Below are 20,209 nucleotides of genomic sequence, written 5' to 3' on the forward strand. Positions count from 1 at the left end.
TGCCATCTCAGGTCTTGGTGCCTCCCTGACCCCCTAGTGTTTTTTCATCCTCTTTACAATCCTGACTCCAGCCCCCTGGCTGTGCAATGTTTACCTCTTATTAACAGGTCCTGAGTTGATCGGATATCTTCAGATATTCCTCGCAACCCTGTTCCTCAGTTACACCTGTGTATTCTCTCCAAGAAGGCAGGAACAGTTGGGACTGCCCTCACCACATGGTACATGCCTGTGGTTAGTGGCCACAGACTACTGTCATTGGGTGGATTGTTCTAGCCTAGGCTGGACTCTGAGCCTAGCAGTATGTATTCCCTGCATGATTATCACCTTTCCACTCCATGAGGTCACCTGATTAGAGTACTGTCAAGAGCACTGATGGACCAGGTAGACTTGAAACCAAGGATGCATGAGAGGTCCTGAAGAGGCTCATCCATCGAGATTGCAAGCTGGGGAGTGGGAGTGTCTCTGGGGTTAGACTATTCTTGTGCCTGGAGCCTGAGCTGTACCTCTGGTGTCCAAGTGCCATGGCCACTACCCTTGTGACTTTTCTATCTTCCTGACTTAATGGACAGTCTACCCTCTCATCTACTTCCCTGACTCCTCTATCCTGGCTGTCCCTCACCTCTCTGTCTTCCATGTCTCACCTCCCCTCTCCCTTCTTTCTGCTGAAAACATTGGCCATCTTCAACATGTCTTGGGCAGATACACATTCTTCAGTAGTTCTAGAAAGTCCATTCCTCAGTGAGCCAGGCTTCCCTGTCTTGGGTGTGGGCAGAGGCTCATGCTTACTTGGTCACAACTGGTAGGCGACAGCACTACAATTTGAACCCAAGTGTTCTCGGACTGAAGTTTCCTCTCTTTACTCATCTTTCTTGGGCTTGCATTCACAGCTCATTATGGTTTTTATTTGTGTTACTTCCTGAGGTTGACTTCTTGGACCTCAGTAGTTTTACTTTTCAGATTAAAGGTTTAGAGCTTCTTTAGGAACCACAAGGACAGGTAATGAGATAATGGAGTCTTACTGGGAAGGTGGCAGGGTGACCCTAAATGTAGGACATCTTTTTTTTGGGGGGGGGGGGGTGGGGAGACAGCACAAGCAGGGGAGAGGGACAAAGGGAGAGAGGGAGAGAGAGAGAATCAGTGTGGAGCCCGACATGGGACTCAATCTTGAAACCACAAGTTCATGACCTGAGCCAAAATCAAGAGTTGGACGCTTAACTGACTGAGCCACCCAGGCACCCCTAAATGTGGGGCATCTACTTAGGACTGGCTTCCTGAAGGATGGCAAGAGGAGGGTGCAATTTGGGTTGCCGCAGCAGGTGGACACCTGGAAATATCCAGATCACAGTGTAGCATGGGAGGCTGTTAGCAGTTGGGAGATACTTCCTGCCAACCAGTTGTGAAAGGTTGTGGAGTGTGACTGAAGGTGGGAGTGTCCACACAGCCATACAGAGACTGAGCAGTGATTCTGAGCTTCCATTGCTGGCATTCAATGTTGGTATTCTCACCCACCATGGGCTGATTGTAATTTCCCCATTTTATTTTATTTATTTATTTTTTAATGTTTATTTATTTTTGAGACAGAGAGAGACAGAGCATGAACGGGGGAGGGTCAGAGAGAGAGGGACACACAGAATCCGAAGCAGGCTCCAGGCTCCGAGCTGTCAGCACAGAGCCCGACGCAGGGCTCGAACTCACAGACCGTGAGATCATGACCTGAGCCGAAGCCGGAAGCTCAACCGACTGAGCCACCCAGGCGCCCCTAATTTCCCCATTTTATACATAAGAAAATGGACACAGAGTGGTGAGGCATTGTACCCACAGTCACATGGGAGCCCAGGTACAAATCAGCTCAGCCTGACTCCCTAAGTTCTGACCCCCTTGCCTCTGTGTACCATTTTGCATCTAGCAGGACATGGTGGTTACATATGATGCAAGTTTGAAGTGTGTGGATTTGAAAGTATAAGATACAGAATCACATTTTATACATTGAATTTGAAACAGTGTAGACCCTTCTCTCTGCATAGTCTAGGGGGAATTATTCTTGCATGTCTCCAGTTGGGAATGATGTAGCATGTAAGAATACATCTCTTGGGCAAGAGTCCTGCCTGTATTTTGTGATGTGCTCCCTTATCAAAGTACAAACATTCCATATAAGTCTTCCTGCTAGGTTGAGGGGTCAGTGTACTTTATGGATTGACAGATGAGACCAGTGACCCTGTGGAGAAGTGGCTCTGACCCCCTATTCTACCTCCCATATAAAGCCCAGCAGTGTCTGTGAGGGTCTTACAGCAATATTAATCCCAGTGAGCTTCCTCATGTACGCCACAAGGACTGTTTGCCTGACCCTTTTGTAAGCACAGTAGTATGTATGTTTACCTTACACTAGCCATTCTAATAGATATGTACTCTTATTTCATAGTGCTTTTTTTTTGTGTTTCCACACTCAATTGGACATATACATTCAAGGAATTTTTTAAATACTTTTTATTTTGAAGTACTTTGAAAGATGTTCCAGAACCGATCCCATGTACCCTTCGTCCAGCTTCCCTCAATGTACGTAACCATAGTACATTGTCAAAGCCAGGAAAATAGTATTAATACAGTACTTTTAACTCAACCACAGACCTTATTCAGATGACAGCAATTTTCACATATACTCTTTATGTAGTTCTATGAAATATTATCATATGTTTAAATTCATATTACTACCACCACCACCATCCACTACAGAGCTGTTCCATTTCACAAGGAAGCTCTTCTAACTAACCCTTAGGTCACACCTTCTCCCAATCCTGACGACCATTGATCTGTCCCCCATCACTATATTTGTGCCACATCACGAATGTCACATAAATGGAATCCTATAGTATGGATGGGATATACTTTGGGCTTTCACCATTCATCATAATGCACTTGAGATCCATCCAAGTTGTGTGTGTCAGTAGCTTGTTCCTTTTTAATTGCTGAATAGTGTGGCTATACCACAGTTTGTTTAGCTATTGACCTATTGAGGGACATCTGGGCTGTCTGCATTATTATTATTATTATTATTATTATTACAAATAACACTGCCACTAACATTTGTATTCGGTTCTCTCTGAACATGTTTTCATTTTTGTGTGGACATGAGTTGTCATTGTTTGTGTCAGGGAGGTGATAAACCCAAGAATTCAATTGTAGAGTTGTACAGTAAGTGTATACTAAACTGCCAAATTGTTTCCAGAGTAGCTGTACTATTTTACGTTCCCACCAGTAATTGCTATTGAACATCTTTCCATGCATGTATTTGCACATATGGATATATATGGATATATGGATATGGGTAATATATGGATATATGGATAATATATCTGCTTTAGTGAAATATATTAAGTTTTTGCCCATTTTCTAGCTGGAATTTTTTTTAAGTCAACCTGATTAATGTGTAGCTTATGTACAACAAAATGCACTCCTTTCAAGTGCAAAATTTGATGAGGTTGGACAAATAAATACGCCCATGTGTTGAATTTGAGATACTCACTGGAGCCATTTCCTTAAGCCAATAGTGTCCCACTCACCTCCATTGTGTTGCTAATGGAAAGTATATTTCTATTTGTTATAGGCCAAACAGTACAACTAATATAGATATAGATATAGATAGATATATAGTTGTGTATAGTTGTGTGTGTGTGTGTGTGTGTGTGTGTGTGTGTGTATGGTTTTGTATAGTTACTTTTACAATAAGTTAAGAAATATGCATTTCTACTTATACTTACATAATTACTGGTGCTTTTTTGTTTTTTCATGTGGATTCAGATCATTGTCTGGGGTCACATACTTTCAGCTTTAGTACTTACTGGGTTGGTTGACATGGACAAGGAGATAACCCCAAGACCCTGCTCATCGGGAGCAGGGAAGAGAGAGTGAAAACATCCAAGGCACCAGCTGGGACTCTGTCTACTCTTTAACAAGCGCATGATGTGTTCTGATTGTCCAAGAATGTTTAGAAGTATACTTGCTGATTATAAATACAATCATGTTTGGTGCCAACATTTTTTAATGGAGATACCCTAATCATTTCCAGTAGTGCCTGTTGTTAGGCAGTTTCCCCTCAAAACAGTGCAGCTCTTAAGTTCATTGTATGAGTCTCCTTGGGCCTGTCATTGGGAGAACTGTTTTAAATTTGAGTAGACAATGCTTCACACTGGTCAGCTGTGTTCCAAGTAGGCTACTATGAACTACAAGTGAAAATCATATGATTTTCCCTTTGTCTCTAGTCTGGCTCATTTTTCCTTTGTAATGTTTATTCTTTTTTGAGAGAGCGTGAGCAGGGGAGGGGTACAGATAATCCAAAGAGGGCTCTGTGCTGACAGCAGTGAGCCTCATGCAGGGCTTGAACTCACGAACCGTGAGATCATGACCTGAGCTGAAGTCGGACACTCAAGTGACTGAGCCACCCAGGCGTCCCTGGCTCATTTTTAAAATTTCTGATGTTTTCCAATATTACTCTAGTTTTTATTAATATACATTATTTTTAGAGCAGTTTTACATTTATGGAAAATTGAGGTGATAGTACAGACTTCCCATATTCCTGGTATCCCTGCACAGTTTCCCCGACTGTTAACATCTTTAGTGTGGTATGTTTGTTATAATTGATGAACCCATGTTGACACGTTATTAACTAAAGTCTACAGTTTACATTAGAGTTTATCCTTTGTGTTGTACATAATATGGGTCTTGACTCTTGACAAGTACATAATGTCGCATGTGTCAGTCATTCCGGTACCATACAGAATAGTTGTGCTGCATGAAAAATCCCCTGTGATCCATCTGTTCCTCCCTCCCTCCCTCCCTCCCTCCTCTAAGTCCCTGTCAACCACTACTTTACTGTCTCTATGTTTTGCCTTTCCCAGAATGCCATAAAGTTGGAATTATGCAGTATGCCTTTTTCAGACTGTTTCACTTAGCAATATGCATTTAAGATTCCTCCCTGTCTTAAGCTTGATAAAACTTGATAGCTCAGTTGTTGTTTTTTTTTATTGCTGAATAATATCCCATTGTATGGGTGCACCATAGTTTCTTTATCCATTTACCTATTGAAAGACATCTGAGTTGATTTCAGTTCTGAGAAATTACAAATAAACTTGCTATAAACCATGTGCTTGTTTTTGTGTGGACTTAAGTTTTCAGCACATTTGGGTATATACCTAGGAGGGTGATTGCTTGGATCATATGCTTGGACTATATTTAACTTTGCAATAAACTGTCAAACTCTACCAAAGTGACTGTACCATTGAATGAGAGTTCTGGTTCCTCCTGCTGTCAGTATTTTGGATTTTAGCCATTCTAATACATATGTAATGCTCTTGTTTTAATTTGCAATTCCCTAATGGCATACGATGTTGAGCATCTTTTCTTTTTTTATTTTCTTTTTTTAATTTGAGAGCACAAGTGAGTGAGGGGGCAGAGAGAGAGAAAGAATCCTAGGAGGGGCAGACAGAGAGACAGAGACAGAGAGACAGAGGAAGCAAAGCTCACCATTAGAGGCATACAAGCTCAACTGATGTGGGAACTGAACTCAGAAATCGTGAGATCATGACCTCAGCTGAAGTCAGATGCGTAACGACTGAGCGACCCAGGTGCCCAAGCATATTTTCTTGTGTTTATTGGCTGTCTGTGGAGGTGTCCCAATCTTTTGCCCTTTTTAAAAAGCATGGTGGGCAGAATTCTAAGGCCCCAAGATTTTTCTGTTGTAATTCATGAGACCGAATGGATTTTTTTCTCCAGAACCTCCAGAGAAGAACTCAACCTAGCCAGCACCTTCACCCTAGTAGGAGCAGAAAACTTAGCCATGTCGTGCTAGAACTCTGACCTCAGAACTGTGAACTAATACATGGATGTTTTGGTAATTGTGATTTCTTACACAGCAATAGAAAACTATTACACAAGGTTGAACCTTTGGCAGTGGCTCCCTCGCAAAGACTTCTCTTTGGTGTGAGGCCGAACAAGGTGATAGCCATGGCTAAAGGCTTTCCCACTTTCATTGTACTTCTAAGGCCCTCAGCGTGAACTTTCTGGTGTGGAATAAGGTTGGAGCTGTAGCTAAAGGCTTTCCCACACTGGTTGGGCTAAAGAGGATATTCTGTGGTAGGAAAACTTACATGTAGAACAAATTTGGGGCTTTGGGGTAAAGGTTTTCTACATTCACTGCATTTACAAGTCATTTTGGGGTGATGAATTTCTCAGTACTGAATGAGGTTGGAGCTATATCTGAAGGCTTTCCTGTAATTTCTGCTATTAAAAAAGTTTAGAGATGCAACTAAGCTCTCACGCATGTGCTGCACACACATCAACAAGCTGGAGACAGGCTGAGATTGGTGGGATCAGTTGGATACCTGTGAAAGAGCTGGCCCCCCCAAACTCTACCCTATGAAGCCTTCAGGTAATACCTGTTGGGGCTACTCATAGGGCTGCTCAAAGAAATGCAGGGAAAGTACACCTGGCCCAGTCACAGCACCCACAGCACCCACCATAGGGAACCTGGGAAAGAAGCAGCCCTCTGGTCCAGCTTTGGGATAGACAGAACTTCCCATGGGAAAAGGCAGAGGGTGATCATATACTTCAGGAGGGCGTAAGGGACTTACCTGGTGAGCCGACGAGCTCAAAGTTCAACATCACATCATGGTGATTACATGGAGTTACATTAAGGAGCCTTCACTTCTTCTGGGAGAAATACAGGGCCACATCCTCACATGTCACCATACCCTGCAGTGGTGGGTTCAACTGATCCTAGGGGTTGATGACTAGGCAGAAAAAACAACCAAAATATGGACAAAGGGACACACCCAGCCAGGCCTTTGACATGGAAGGGTAATACATCTCTCACTGACATCCTATTTCCCCAGAGGCCCAAACCACCACCCCCAAACACATCCTGATGCTCCCCCTTTCCCCAGAACTCTACCTCAGAGAGAATACCAAGGTCACAACATCATTGATGCTGTTCTCCTCATGTTACTATTGGACTCTGTATCCAGCCCACAGCAACAACAGGATGGATGCCATCTATGTTCTGGTCCAGCCACACAGGCCTCACCCTTTCTCCTCCCAGCCCATTCCCTCTGTGTCCTTCAGATCACACCTCTCAGATGCAACCAAACCTACACGCGCCATTCTCCCTTAGGTCGAGATACTCGCTCCCAAGGCCCTTCAGTCTGCCCTCCCCCCTATCAGGCACATAACATACTTGGCATGCTCATAATTCCACACCCCTAGCACAACCTCACCAGCTCACCCCATTGGCAACTCCCTGGCCTCCCCACAGGCCACTCTCCATGTGGCATCCTGAGAGTCTGTGGCATAGAAACCACAATCCTATCCTGGCTCAGGCCTGTCTGCGCCTGCACCTCCAATGGCCCAGTGCCACAGGAATCCCCCACCCCTGCATTAAAGACTCCCCACCAGGCCCTGCTCCTAGCTTCAATATTCAGCCACTCAGAAGTACAACTGGATCTCTGAGATCCCGGAATTCCTTCAACTCTGCCTTTGCACAAGCTGTCCTTTCACTTGCCGTGACCCTCCTCTCCCCTCCTAAGGCACATTCAGAGTCCAGCCCACCGGGCCTGGGACCCTACCTGTCTCCCAAGTGACCCCCATCTGCCACTGAGTGCCTCTGCAACCCTGAATGAAAAGCCTCGGGCCCCAAAGGGGGCAGACATAAAAGCCTAGAGATCCCACAGAATCAGCCCAATCCTGGGCCCACTTACCACCTACATCCATCACCGCCATGCCATAGGCTCCACCCCAGGTCCACTTGCCTCTCAGGTGCCTTGGCCCCCTGACACTCCCCCTCTTTATTCCCCTGCTAACATTGGCCCAGCCTTCACAGTGTCTTAATGACACCTACCATCACCTTCCAACTGCATAGTCAGGACATCTGGTCCTTGGTTCTCAGCCTCCCCTTCTCCAACCTGTAGGGGTATTCTTTACATTCCTTCACCAATCCCACATTGTTCCTAGTTCCACTCTCTAGCCCCACCCTTTGGATGTTCCCAGCCCTGATCCTGCAGAATTCCAGAGTTGTGTATCCGGGAGCCTACACAACACCCCCATTCAAGAGTACTTGGATATATCATGCTTAAAATCTCCAAAACCACACTCCAGATCTTGTCCCTGGAAACTGCTCTAGACATCAACTTCCACATCTGTTGATATATCTTACACCCATCAAACCACTGAGTCCAAACACCTAGGCTAACCCTTGATAGCTCAGTGTCTTTCACTGCCTCACATCAGGCAGTTGGGCTGGTCCTACTCAAATAACAGATCCAGAGTACAAGCATATCTGCCATCTCCATTGCCACCACCCTGGTGCAGCCACCTGTCACCAGCAGCCTCTTCATGGGCCTTCTTCAAGTACAGTCTGTTCTCCCCTCTAGCCAGAGAGAGCCTCCCAACACCTGAGTCAGATCATCTTCCTCCTCTGCTCTAAATCTCCCATGGCGCCCAGCATCCTCAGAACAGAGGTCTAGGTCCATTCTCCGCCTGACTCCTGCCCCTGCTCACTGTTCTCAAAAGACCTAAGTGGGGCCTGTGGTTCTCTTAACATTCCCAGCTCATCCTCACTGCCAAGGATTTGCTGGTCTCTGTGTCTTTAACACTTTCTATATCACATCCTACTGACTGACAGAAATGGGAACTCTCCTGCATAACCGCTGAATTATGGGCCAGATGGGACTCCCAAAGCCCAAGTAATTAAGGGCAGAGAGGCAAATGCGGCGAGGAGGAAAAGTCTCAGGATACCAACATCCCAGATATCGGGGTCTAAGTTAGCGAGGGCCAAGGGAGCACCCTCAACTCATCTGAGCCGGTCATCACCGCCAACGCCTCGAGACCCTGGGGGCGGAGCTGCACACTGAAAGGCGGATACCCCGGTGGGTCCCGCGGGTCGGCAGACCCGACCCCAGCCCTGCCAAAGGATGGATGACCTCAGGCTGACCGTGGCAGTCTGGGCCTCAATCCTCACCCCTTCCTGCGTAAAATGCCTACAGGGACCTGGGTGCCGCTAGCCGGGGCAGCGGGGACGAGGACAGGGTGAGGAGGCTCGGGAGAGCGCGCAGCCTGGTTGGATATCTCCGTGACAGGCAGCCCATCCCATAGTCGGGACAACGAGTCTCAGGGAGACGGAGCCAATACTGGAGGCTCACGGCTCGGCAAAGATACGACAACGGACGCTGCCCTCACCCAGCCTGTAGAGCACCCACAGGACTCAGCCAGCCGGGAGCGCAGAGCCCAGCCGCGCGAACTATGCTACCCAGAAGACACTGCGACGACTTCTCGGCCCTGACCAATGAAGACCCAGGAGAGGGCGTTTCGGGGAGGGCTTCTGGGGCGGGACTTCCGCCGCCCGCCTCCGACGGTTGTTTGTCTAGAGTTCCACTTCCGACAGCCTCTGGCTTAGGCATCGGGTAGCAGCAACGGGACGGCGTCTGTAAGGCTCCCTGAAAGGGCGGAATCAGGAACAGGGACAGCACGAGAGTGTAGGGGTGGGGGTGGGGGGTGTCCCACCACGCCATGAACGCGCCTTCACCGCGACGAATGTCCCGCCTCCTCGATCCCCGGCGTCCCCAGCCATAGTGGGACCGCCCGGGGGCTGTGCAGCCGCTCAGAGAGGGGGCGTCCTCCGCGGCCACAGCAGAAGCCGGCACGTGCCCGCGGCCGCCCCCAAGTCGTTCCCCGTGGCGTGGAGCAGCTAAGGACTAATGCCTGGGGAACCTCTGCAAGAGGAAAAGGAGGTGTGGGGAGGAAGGCTGACAGTTGGATGTAGGCAGAGATGCAGATGGTGCACCGCCTGGGCCTTCCTACTGCTCAGTATGTGCCCTTATCGGGCAGCTAAGGCCTCAACAATCCCTGTGCAGAACATCCCGAGAGTGGACGCGGAAAACTCGCCCTCTCAGTGCGTGGCTTATGGCAAGTCCTTGGAGAAGAAGCAACTCTCTTTTACTACTGAAGAGATCACGGAGCAAAATCTTGTGTGCATAAGGAGTTTCGCAGGGCCTTGGTCATATCTCCCACCTCTGAAGTCTACTGGAGCAAGTTCATATCAGAGAATTTTACATGCGCAACCATTGGGGAAAGACTTAAGTAAAAAATGCCCCACATATGTTTTCTTCTTTGGGCTCAGAAAACTCTCACCTTATGAGTAGAGCCAATGTGGAAAAATATAATTCTGTATTTTCTAGAATTTGTATAAATGGAATCTTACAGGGGTGCCTGGCTGGCTTAGTAGGTAGAGCATGTAACTCGATATACGGGTTGTGACTTCCAGTCCCACTGGATCTTGGGTGTAGAGATCACTTAAAAATAAAATCTTGAAAAAAATAATACATGGAATCTTAAAGATCATTCTTTCCTAGCTTTCACTTACCTTCATACTTTTAAGACTTTTTCCTCCATGGTGTTGCATATATGTCATTAATTTTTTGCTTCTTTTTTTTTTTCCCCCCCTTTGAGTAGGCTCCATGCCCAGTGCAGAGCCTAACATGGGGCTTGAACTCAGGACCATGAGATCAAGACCTGAGCTGATATCAAGAGTCCAGTTTAGGGGCACCTTGGTGGCTCGGTTGGTTAAGCGTCCCACTCGGTTTCCGCTCAGGTCATGATTTCACGATTCCTCAGTTCGAGCCCTGTGTCGGGCTCGGCACTGGCAGCTCGGAGCCTGCTTGGGATTCTCTCTTTCCTTCTCTCTCTGCCCCTCCTCCGCTCACGCTGTCTCTGTCTCTCAAAAAAAAAAAAAAAAAAAAAAAAGCCCAGTTTAACCAGCTGAGCCACCCAGGCGCCCCTAAGTTTTTGCTTCTGATTGGTTAATGGGATTCCATTTTATGGATGTACCCCATTGTATTTACTCATCCTAGTAATGGATATTGGAGTTGCTTCCATTTAAAAAAAAGTATAAAATTGCTATGAATATTTGTATACTGGTCTGTGAATATAGTTTTCATTTCACTTGAGTACCTATGAGTGGGACACAATATTTAAACATGGATACGACTTTTTAAATCCCTAAGTTTTTATTTTTCACTCGTCCCACTGGTAGTTATTTAGGAATGTTGATTGTTTAATGTTTAAACATGCTAATTGTTTGATAAATCTATTAGTTACTAAATTGGCCATGAAATAAGAATAGTAAAGTCTTCCTCTGCATACAAGGCAGTCCTGTAACCCCAAGTTCACATCCCTACTCCAAGCATAATTATACTGGGGCAGGGTCACCTTGGTCAAGTAGATGAACCTCTGTGAGCCCTGGTGTCCTCATCTGTAACACAGATACAATAGTAATCACTACACATGCTGAGTTCTGCTGGGCACTGTCTTTTATCTATGTATCTAGTCTTTATATAACTTTGAGCCTTTCAAACACCAGGGAAGCTTGTGCTATTTTCACCCCTGTTTTGGCATGAAGGAAACTGAGACACAAAAAGATCACATTATTTGTCTAAGGGCACAGAGTGTCCAGCTCTGGAGTCTTTTATCATTAGCCTCTTCACCATCTCTAGGACTTACCTGTGGGGCTATTTGAGCTTAAAAAAAAAAAAAAAAAAAAAAAATGACAGGCAAACCGTGGTGCTTGGAATTTAGTAAACTCTCAATGAGTGTTATTACATTACTGTCATAGTTATTAATATTGTTATTTTTTTTTAAGTTTATTTATTTTGAGAGAGAGTGTGGGTGAGCAGTGGAGGGGCAGAGAGAGAATCCCAAGCAGGTTTCCCACTGTCAGCACAGAGCCTGATGGAGGGCACAAATCATGATATCATGACCTGAGCTGAAATCAAGAGTTGGACACTTAACCGACTGAGCAACTCAGACATTCCTATTATCATTATTATTGAAGGATGGGAGCTGGGAAAGTTTTGCACTGAACTAGAACCTTCTCCCACATCCCTACATACATATGGTTCCTATCCAAGGATTGCCCCTTGGTGCTCAGCTAGGTGTAAAATTATCTTCAAGACTGGATTACATATGTCACAGAGGTGGATCTTCTGGGTAGCAGGACCAACCTTGAAGATTTGTGACTCTTCTTTTATAAAAACACCCTGCTTGAAAGTTGCCTCCTCGTCCTCCACTCAATGCCAACAAGCCGACAGTGAAGAAATGCTGACAAAGTCCATGGTGACTTTGGTTGAATGGGGCAGTTCCATCATAAATGTGTGTCTAACACTAAGAATAACTCCACTGAGGAGGTTCAAATCAGGTTAAGAGGCTGATGCGCAAGATCAGAGAATGTAGGAGGCCTCACGAGGGACAAGGACACAAGAATGAAGTACAGAACATGGAGAAAAGGCAGATTCTCCAATATACACCTCTATAAATGGTTTTCAGCACAGCCCTGTTAGAAATCTGTAAATGTTGTGCAGAAGGGTGTGTTCAAGCACAGGAAAATCCAGTTGAAACTGAGTATCCAGTATTTGAGAACAGTTTAAGGATATGAACATATCTCATAATATACTAAGTGAAGACCAAAACTGGAAAACACTAGAGGGAGCGGTGAGAGGAATGAGAGGTGGAGGAGGGAGAGATAGGGCAGAGGCAGGGGCAGGAAGGGACAGAGAGCAGAAGTGGCAAGAGGTTGAAAGTGGAAATATGGATGTATTCATTTTCTAGGCCTGCTATAACAAAATTCCATAATCTGGGTGGCTTAACACAACAGAAATTTATTGTCTGACAGTTGTGGAGGCTAGAAGTGCAAAATCAAGGTGTCACCAGGGCCATACACCCTCCAGAGCCTCTAGGGGAGAATCCGTTCCTTGCCTCTTCCACTTCCTGGTGGTTGCTTGCATTCCTTGGCTTGTGGCCCCATTACTCTGACCTCTGTCTTTGTTGTCACATCTCTTTCTCTGACTCCTCTGTCTCCCTCTTGAAGGGTACTTGTGATTGCATTGAAGCCCGACACAAATAATCTAGGGTAATCTCCACATTTTAAGATCCTTAATCACATCTGTAAAGTTTCTTCTGCCATATAGCACTCACAGATTCTAGGAATGAGAACATGAATATCTTTGGGGGGCATTATTCCACCCACTACAGAGCTCTTCACTTAGCCTGGGATGGAGTCCAGAACTGATGGAAGCAATGAGCTCTGAGCTGGCCTCTTGGCAAGGGAGGGGCCAGCTGTGACGATAAACCAAGTCTGCAGCCCATGGAGTAGGGACCAACAAGAGCCAGCTGGGTCAGAAGAACCATACTCCAGCCTGGTTCAGAGAGAAAGAATGCTCCTCAGACCGTGTGCACACGGCCACTCAAAGAGGGACACTGTCGGGGCGCCTGGGTGGCGCAGTCGGTTAAGCGTCCGACTTCAGCCAGGTCACGATCTCGCGGTCCGTGAGTTTGAGCCCCGCGTCAGGCTCTGGGCTGATGGCTCGGAGCCTGGAGCCTGTTTCCGATTCTGTGTCTCCCTCTCTCTCTGCCCCTCCCCCGTTCATGTTCTGTCTCTCTCTGTCCCAAAAAAAAAAAAAAAAAAAAAAAAAATGTTGAAAAAAAAAAAAAGAAGGACACTGTCTTCTGTGGTTCACTGAATATCAAAATCAAGAGTCATGAGTAATTTAAGACAGGCAAGAGCAGACTATAGCTTGTGGTCCAAATGCAGCTCATTGCCTGTTTTTGTACTACCCCCAAGATAAGAATGGTTTTTACATTTTTTATGGTTGAAAAAAATCAAAAGAACACCATTTTGTAACGTATGAAAATTATATTAAATTCAGATTTTAGCATCCATAAATAGAGTTTTTATTGAGTATAGTTGACACACAATGTTACATTAGTTTCAGATGTACAACGTAGCCATTCAGCAAGTCTATATATTACGTTATGCTCACCACAAGTGTAGCCACCATCTGTCACCATACAACGCTATTACTGTACCCTTGACCATATTTCCTATGTTGTACCTTTTATTGCCATGACTTATTAATTCCATAACTGGAAGCCTCTACCTCCCTTCCCCTTCACCCATTTTGCTCATCCCGTGTCCCCTCTCCTCTATGGCAACCACTAGTTTGTTCTCTGTATTTACGGGTTTATTTCTGCTTTTTTTGTTTGTTCATTTGTTTTGTTTTTAGAGTCCACATACAAGTGAAATCATATGGTATTTGTCTTTCTCTGACTTATTTCACTTAGCATAATACCATCTAGGTCCGTCCATATTTTTGCAAATGGCAAGATCTCATTCTTTTCTTATGGCTGAGTAATATTTCATCGTATTTACCCCACATCTTTTTTATCCATGCATCTATTGATGGACATTAGGGTTGCTTTCATATCTTGGCTTTTGTAAGTAATGCTGCAAAAAAACATAGGGATGCATATATTTTCAAATTGTTTTCATTTTCCTCAGTAAATTACTGGATTGTGCAGTATCTCTATTTTTAATTTTTTTAAGATTTAAAAAATTTATTTATTATTATTTTTAAGTAGGCTCCAGGCCTAGTCCAGAGGCCAACATGGGTCTTGAACTCATGACCTTGAGATCAAAACTTGAGTTGAGATCAAGAGTCACAGGCTTAACTGACTGAGCCACCCAGGCACCCCAAAGACTTTTATTTTTTAAGTAATCTCTACACCCAGCACAGGGCTTGAACTCACAACCCTGAAATCAAGAGTTGCATGCTCCACCGACTGAGCCAGCCAGGTGTCCCTTCTATTTTTAATTTTTTGAGGAACCTCCATACTGTTTTCCACAGTGGATGCACCAATTTACATTCCTATCAACAGTGCACGAGGGCTCCTTTGTCTTCACATCCTTGCCAATACTTGTTATTTCTTGTCTTTTGATACTAGCCATTCTGGGTGCTATAAGGTGGTAATAGAGTTTTATTAGAACACAGTCGTAGCCATGCATTTACATATTGTCTATGGCTCCTTTCACACTACAGTGACAGAGTAGTGACTAGAAACTGCACAGCCCACAAAGGCGAAAATATTTATGATCTGGCCCTTTACACAAAAAGTTTGCTGGATCCTAATTAAGAAGTTACAGAGCTGGGGCGACTGGCTGGCTCAGTTTATTGAGTGGCAGTCTTGATTTCGGCCCAGGTCATGATCCCAGGGTCGTGGGGTCATGATCCCAGGGTCGCGGGATCAAGCCCCGCATCAGGCTCTACACTGAGCATGGAGCCTGCTTAAGATCCCCATTTTCTCTCTCTCTGACCCTCTGCCCTGCTCACATGTACTCTCTCTCCCTCTCTCTAAAAAAATTAAAAAGGAAAGAGTAGATTTCTAGAAGTTTCTTTGAAAAAGTCCTATACCCTATACCCAAAGTTTTCCCGGGCTATTAAAGTGAAGCATCCATGCCCCATGCCCCAGGGAGGGAGAACTCAGGTCACAGGTCGCTCAGGCCACTGTGGCCCCAAGCCTCTGCAGAGACTGCCAGCGCAGAGGGGGTGGCAGCTTGGAGGAGACGTCCAGGATTGCGCCGCCAAGTTGGGCTCCTAGTGGAGATGCTCCCTGACCCAGCCTCAGTCTCCCTTCTGGGATGGGAGGATCTTAGCACTTGCCAGCTCTAATCTGAATACGTGGTTAGCTTTAGTGAGAGTGCCTCAGAGTCAGGCAGGTCCACCTGCCCAGCGCACATTTGGGGTCTTCCTCTGGCACTTACCTCCACTGGAAACCTCGTGATCTAATCTGCCCGCGTTCACATTTGTCTGTGTTAAAATTTATCCATAATTGTATTATCTCTGTTCAAATCGAGTTTAGTCCCTGTCCACCACCTTGTGTCTGGCGTGAGCCCTGCGAGGGCATGGGCCTGTGTGTCCAGAGCGCTGGGCCTGGTACACAGCAGAAGCGCCACAAAGGCGATCGCAAAATCTGCCCCTTTTCTTACGTTAAGGCGTTTGAGGTATCTGGGTCTTTTGTTTATTGTTCACCTCTCCCTCTTCCTGTGGCCCCCCAGACGGGAATGCCAGAAGCTCTCCCAAGCTCCCCTGGCCTGCTGCTCGTCTTAGCAAGGAGAGAAGACTCCAAGCACTGAGAGAGAACTTCCACTGCACCTCCAGGGAAGGGAAAAAACCAAGGCTGCCCCGCCAGGGCGTGGAGTTGAGGGGAGAAAGTGTTTTGCAGAAAGCTCTAGTCTTTGTTCAAATCCATGTCCTGCCCAGCCCATCAGCCTCAGTTTCCCCATATGTCATCTGGACGCTGCTGCTCTCAGGGTCCAGTGAGGGCCCTCTGAGGCCTTTGTTCCCTTGGTCTCAACACGAAAGGATGCCTGATGGTCAGGGTCGGGTTTGGAGTAAGCAGGAGCCTCCTTGACTCCAATCAGAAGAGGCTGGTGGGATCCCTGTAGAATGGAGTACCTGGGGGCCCTTCAGAGAGCATGGGAGGGAGAGCTGGGGGACGACCTGGGAAAGGTTTGGGGAGTTGGGGGCTCCAGGAGCTTGACGAGGAAGGGAGTGTGGCCAAGATGATGGCCCCTCTGCTCAGCTTTATGGATGTCATCTGGCATGTGAGAGCCCTCTTTGTTCCTGAGGTGTCCCCAGGTGCCCCCCTTGGTACACAGCAGGTGCTCAATAAATACTTGTCGATTAACAAAATTTTCCTGCAAGTAAAATGTTTATTGTCCATTTTAGAGAGAAAAGAACAAACGTCTGGCATCTCTGGCACCATGCAAGGCATTGAGGTTGATGCCCCATCTCTGGGTAGTCAGAGGCACCAGGACCTAGAAGAAGGAGCAAGCCTGGGGCTGGTGAGGGGTGGTTATGCAGCAGGGATGCAGTGGGCAGAGAGAGGGCTGGGAGAGCACAGCTCTGGGTGGCCACATAGGCTGGTAGGCAAGGATGGGGAGGAGTCACCCAGGGTGGTTTGGGGCAGCTCCTTTTGTTTGTGGGCAGCAGGTGGGCAGGCATCAAGGTGGTAATTAGTGGACAGGAATGCTCAGGACCCCTGGGATCTGTCATCAGCCTCATTTAAAGGGAAGAAAGACTGAGGCTTCAGGTTTCCATTTGTGAGAGTGGAGAAGCACTCTCTTACTCTCCCTAGCCCCTAAGAGGAAGCTAGTTAGGACAGCGGGGAGGGGCCAGCCCTGCCCACTGCCCTCAGTCACCACCTTCCTGTTCCAGGTCCCTTTACCTCGATGCCAGCTGTTTTGAAGATACATTTCTAAGGTCTCCTTCCAAGCAGACAGCATTGTCTCTCCCTCTTTGCACCACCAGCTAAGGGCCCCTTTCTGACACCCCCAGCTGGATCCAACTCCTGACCCTCTCCACTTTCCCAGCCTGGGGTGGAGGAGGGAAGGAATGAGAAGAGGGATATCTGAGACCCTATGCTAAGCTGAATAATGTCCCCCAAAGATAGCCACATCCTAATCCCCAGAGTCTGTGAATCTGTTTTACATGGCAAAATGGACTTTGCAGATGCGGATGTTGAGCTGAGGAAATTGGGATTATCTGGGGGGGCTCAATGCAATCACAGTGTCCTTATAAGTGAAAGAGGGAGGCAGATCAGAGAGAGATCTGAAGCTGCTAGGCTGCTGCCTTTGAAGATAGAGCATGCTGGTTCAGTCAGTAGAGCGCAGGACTCTTGATTTTGGGTTTGTGATTTTAAGCCCCACGTGAGACGTAGTTACTTAAAAAATAAAATAAAATAAAATAAAATATGAAGATAGAGGAAGAAGCCAAGGAATGCAGCTCAAGAAGATGGAAAAGCTAAGGACATTCTCTCTTGGAGCCTCCAGAGAAGTTAGCCCTGAGGACACTTGATTTTATCGAGGCAAAATTGATTTCAAGACTCCAGGCCTGCAGAACTATAAGATACTTAATGTGTGTTGTTCTAAGGAACTCAGATGGTGGTAATTTGTTGCAGCAGCCAGAGAAAACTAATACAGACCACCAACCTGTTCCTGCCTGACCAAGTCCCCTCCCTCCCTGAGTGGGCTGGGCTATGACTGCCCAGTGACCCAGCACACTGCCCCCAGCCCCTGTGGGTGACGTTGACACCTGGGTGTGCAACAAGAACTGGTCTGGGAAGACACTCCCTTCAATGTCCTGATGTTCCCCCTCTGGCTTTCCACCTGGAAGGAGCAGCTTGTATCAAAAGGAGCTCTGCCGACATGCCTAGATCGGGGTGACTGGGAGACAGTTGGGCCTGGAGTGCCCATAGGCATTTCTGGGCTGCCTCTTTGTCACCTGCAATGCTGTCACTCCCAGAATACAATTTGGCCCCCCTCTGTATGCCAGGCACTGAGGACACAGATGTAAACAAGTCAAACAGGAGCCTCCAGCCCCATAGCAGTCATTTTGCTCTCTGGAAAATGCTGGATTCCCACCCACAAAACACAGAACCCCAACCCTGGGCAAAGTGAGACAGGATGTGGGCTCCAGGACCTGGGGGGAACAGAAGGCCCATGTTCAGTTTGTGTAGCAGGTGGCTGCCATTTACCCTGCAGTGACATTAGCAGGGAAGGCTTCTGAGAGGAGGAGGACAGGAACCCTGCAGGCTGCCGTCCACAGGGAGGGCTGAAGCTTCACCTAGGGGAATGGCAAGGATGCCAAAAAAGGTTGATAGAGCCCTGGAGGAAGAGGTGCAATAACTGAGTGCAGATGGGGGTGATGGAGGTTCTAGAACCTAAGGTGGCCAGGATACCTGCCAGCAGGCCAGGGAGATCCAGGAACACCCACCCCCAAAATCATGTGACATTGACCTAGAGGGCAACCTTAGCCTCTTTAAGCCTAGGTGACCAGAGCTGCCCCTACAGCATTTCAGGAGGGTCCCAGAAGCCATGACCCATTGGAGTTGTGGAGACTCCCATTGCAAATTGGTACTCAGGACCAAGTGGGAGCTAGTCTTTGAGGCTCAGGGTCTATCTGTCCCTCCTAAATCCTGGCCAGGCCACTGCTGCCCCTCCAAGCTCAAGTCCCAGCTATGTCTACAGAGAGGCAACACAGGACCAGCATGGAAACAGCTGGATGCCACCCAGACCCAGCCTGTATGCAGCAGAGTGGAAAACTCCACAGCCTCAGTAGGGATTGGTGGGGGAGGGAGGAGGGGGGAGGGGGAGGACTACAATGGGCTGGGCCAGACCATGGCCAGAGACTAACAGCAGCAGCAGCTTTGCCTCCAAAGATGGGGGGCCCCAGCAACCTCCAGTGAGTCCGAAGAGTGGGTAAATCAGAGCCTTCAGCCCCAGCTGCTTGCTGAGGGTGCTCCCCCAGGGGTCTGATGACTGGGGGTACACTTAGTCGAGCCCTGTGATCAGGGCTGATGGTGTCCCTAGCAGGGTACCTGCACCATACTGGTCAGAGGGGCTCTCCAGGTGGACTGCCACGAGGGATGAGGATCAAGGGTACTTCCCACTGGATCCTAATGGAGACCAGGCTTAGGAGTGGCTCCCAGCAGGACCTTTATAAAGATGGGGATCTTTATAAGCCTCAGCTGCCGGATGTCCACAGGGATTGGGGTCATGGGTGCTCTCTGAGGGCCCCTTGGGGGAATGAAGGCAGGGGGTAGTCCTTGAGAGGGTCCCTGCTTTGTGGTGATGATGCCTGGAATGATCCCACCAGGCCTCCTTCTGGAGAAGTGGGCGATCGGTAAGGGATGCACCTTACTAAGGCCTCCAGGAGAATCATGGCAAGGGGTGCTGGCAGGGCCCCACTAGAGTGACACGGAGGTCCCCAGGCCTGAAGATAGGACCCGGAGCACAGATGCGTTTACTGCAGCCCCCACACCCTCCTCGCGCCCCGTCCCCGCGGGGCCCAGCCGGGCCCAGCCCCTGCCCTCCACGTGCGGCTCGGGGCCCTGGCCGGCGTCCCCTCGCCCTCCGCCGTGTCCTCGGAGCCCCCTTCGGGCTGCGGCGCGTCCTCCGCAGCCCCCGGCAGGGCAGTGTCCAGGTCACGGCCCGTGGGGCGCGGCGTCCAGGCGGGGGTCCAGGGCGCCCCGGGCGCGGGCCGCGGCGGGAACCACGAGAAGCCAGGCGCGGGGGCGAGCGCCACGAGCTGGGGCCGCGCGGGGCCGGAGGAGGCGGCGTGCGGGATGAGGAAGAAGATGTAGACGCCCGACACCACCAGGCCCGCGGCCACCAGCACGGCCAGCGCCACGGCCGCGTTGAAGGCCCAGGCCGGGCTGCTCAGAGAGAGGCGGCGGGACAGGGGGCGGCCGAGGCGCAGCGGCGGCGGCAGCGGCGGCGGGCGGGCGGCGCGGGACTTGCGCGGCCCGGGCGCGGGCCGCCGGCGGCCGTTGGTAG

The 20,209-nt window shown here is 48.3% G+C and overlaps 1 protein-coding gene across 1 annotated transcript; it reads right to left on the bottom strand.

The window, feature by feature from the left end:
• Window positions 1–19,676: 19,676 nt before the first annotated feature.
• On the bottom strand, window positions 19,677–20,207 carry RNF225 (ring finger protein 225; the record flags this gene model as incomplete). Its single annotated transcript, XM_049622253.1, has 1 exon — window positions 19,677–20,207. A coding segment is annotated over one exon (531 nt), but the record flags the coding sequence as incomplete, so codon positions are not given.
• Between the last annotated feature and the right edge of the window lie 2 nt (window positions 20,208–20,209).

The sequence above is a fragment of the Panthera uncia genome (genome assembly GCF_023721935.1).
Source record: "Panthera uncia isolate 11264 chromosome E2 unlocalized genomic scaffold, Puncia_PCG_1.0 HiC_scaffold_19, whole genome shotgun sequence".
In the NCBI taxonomy this organism is placed as follows: Eukaryota; Metazoa; Chordata; class Mammalia; order Carnivora; family Felidae; genus Panthera; species Panthera uncia.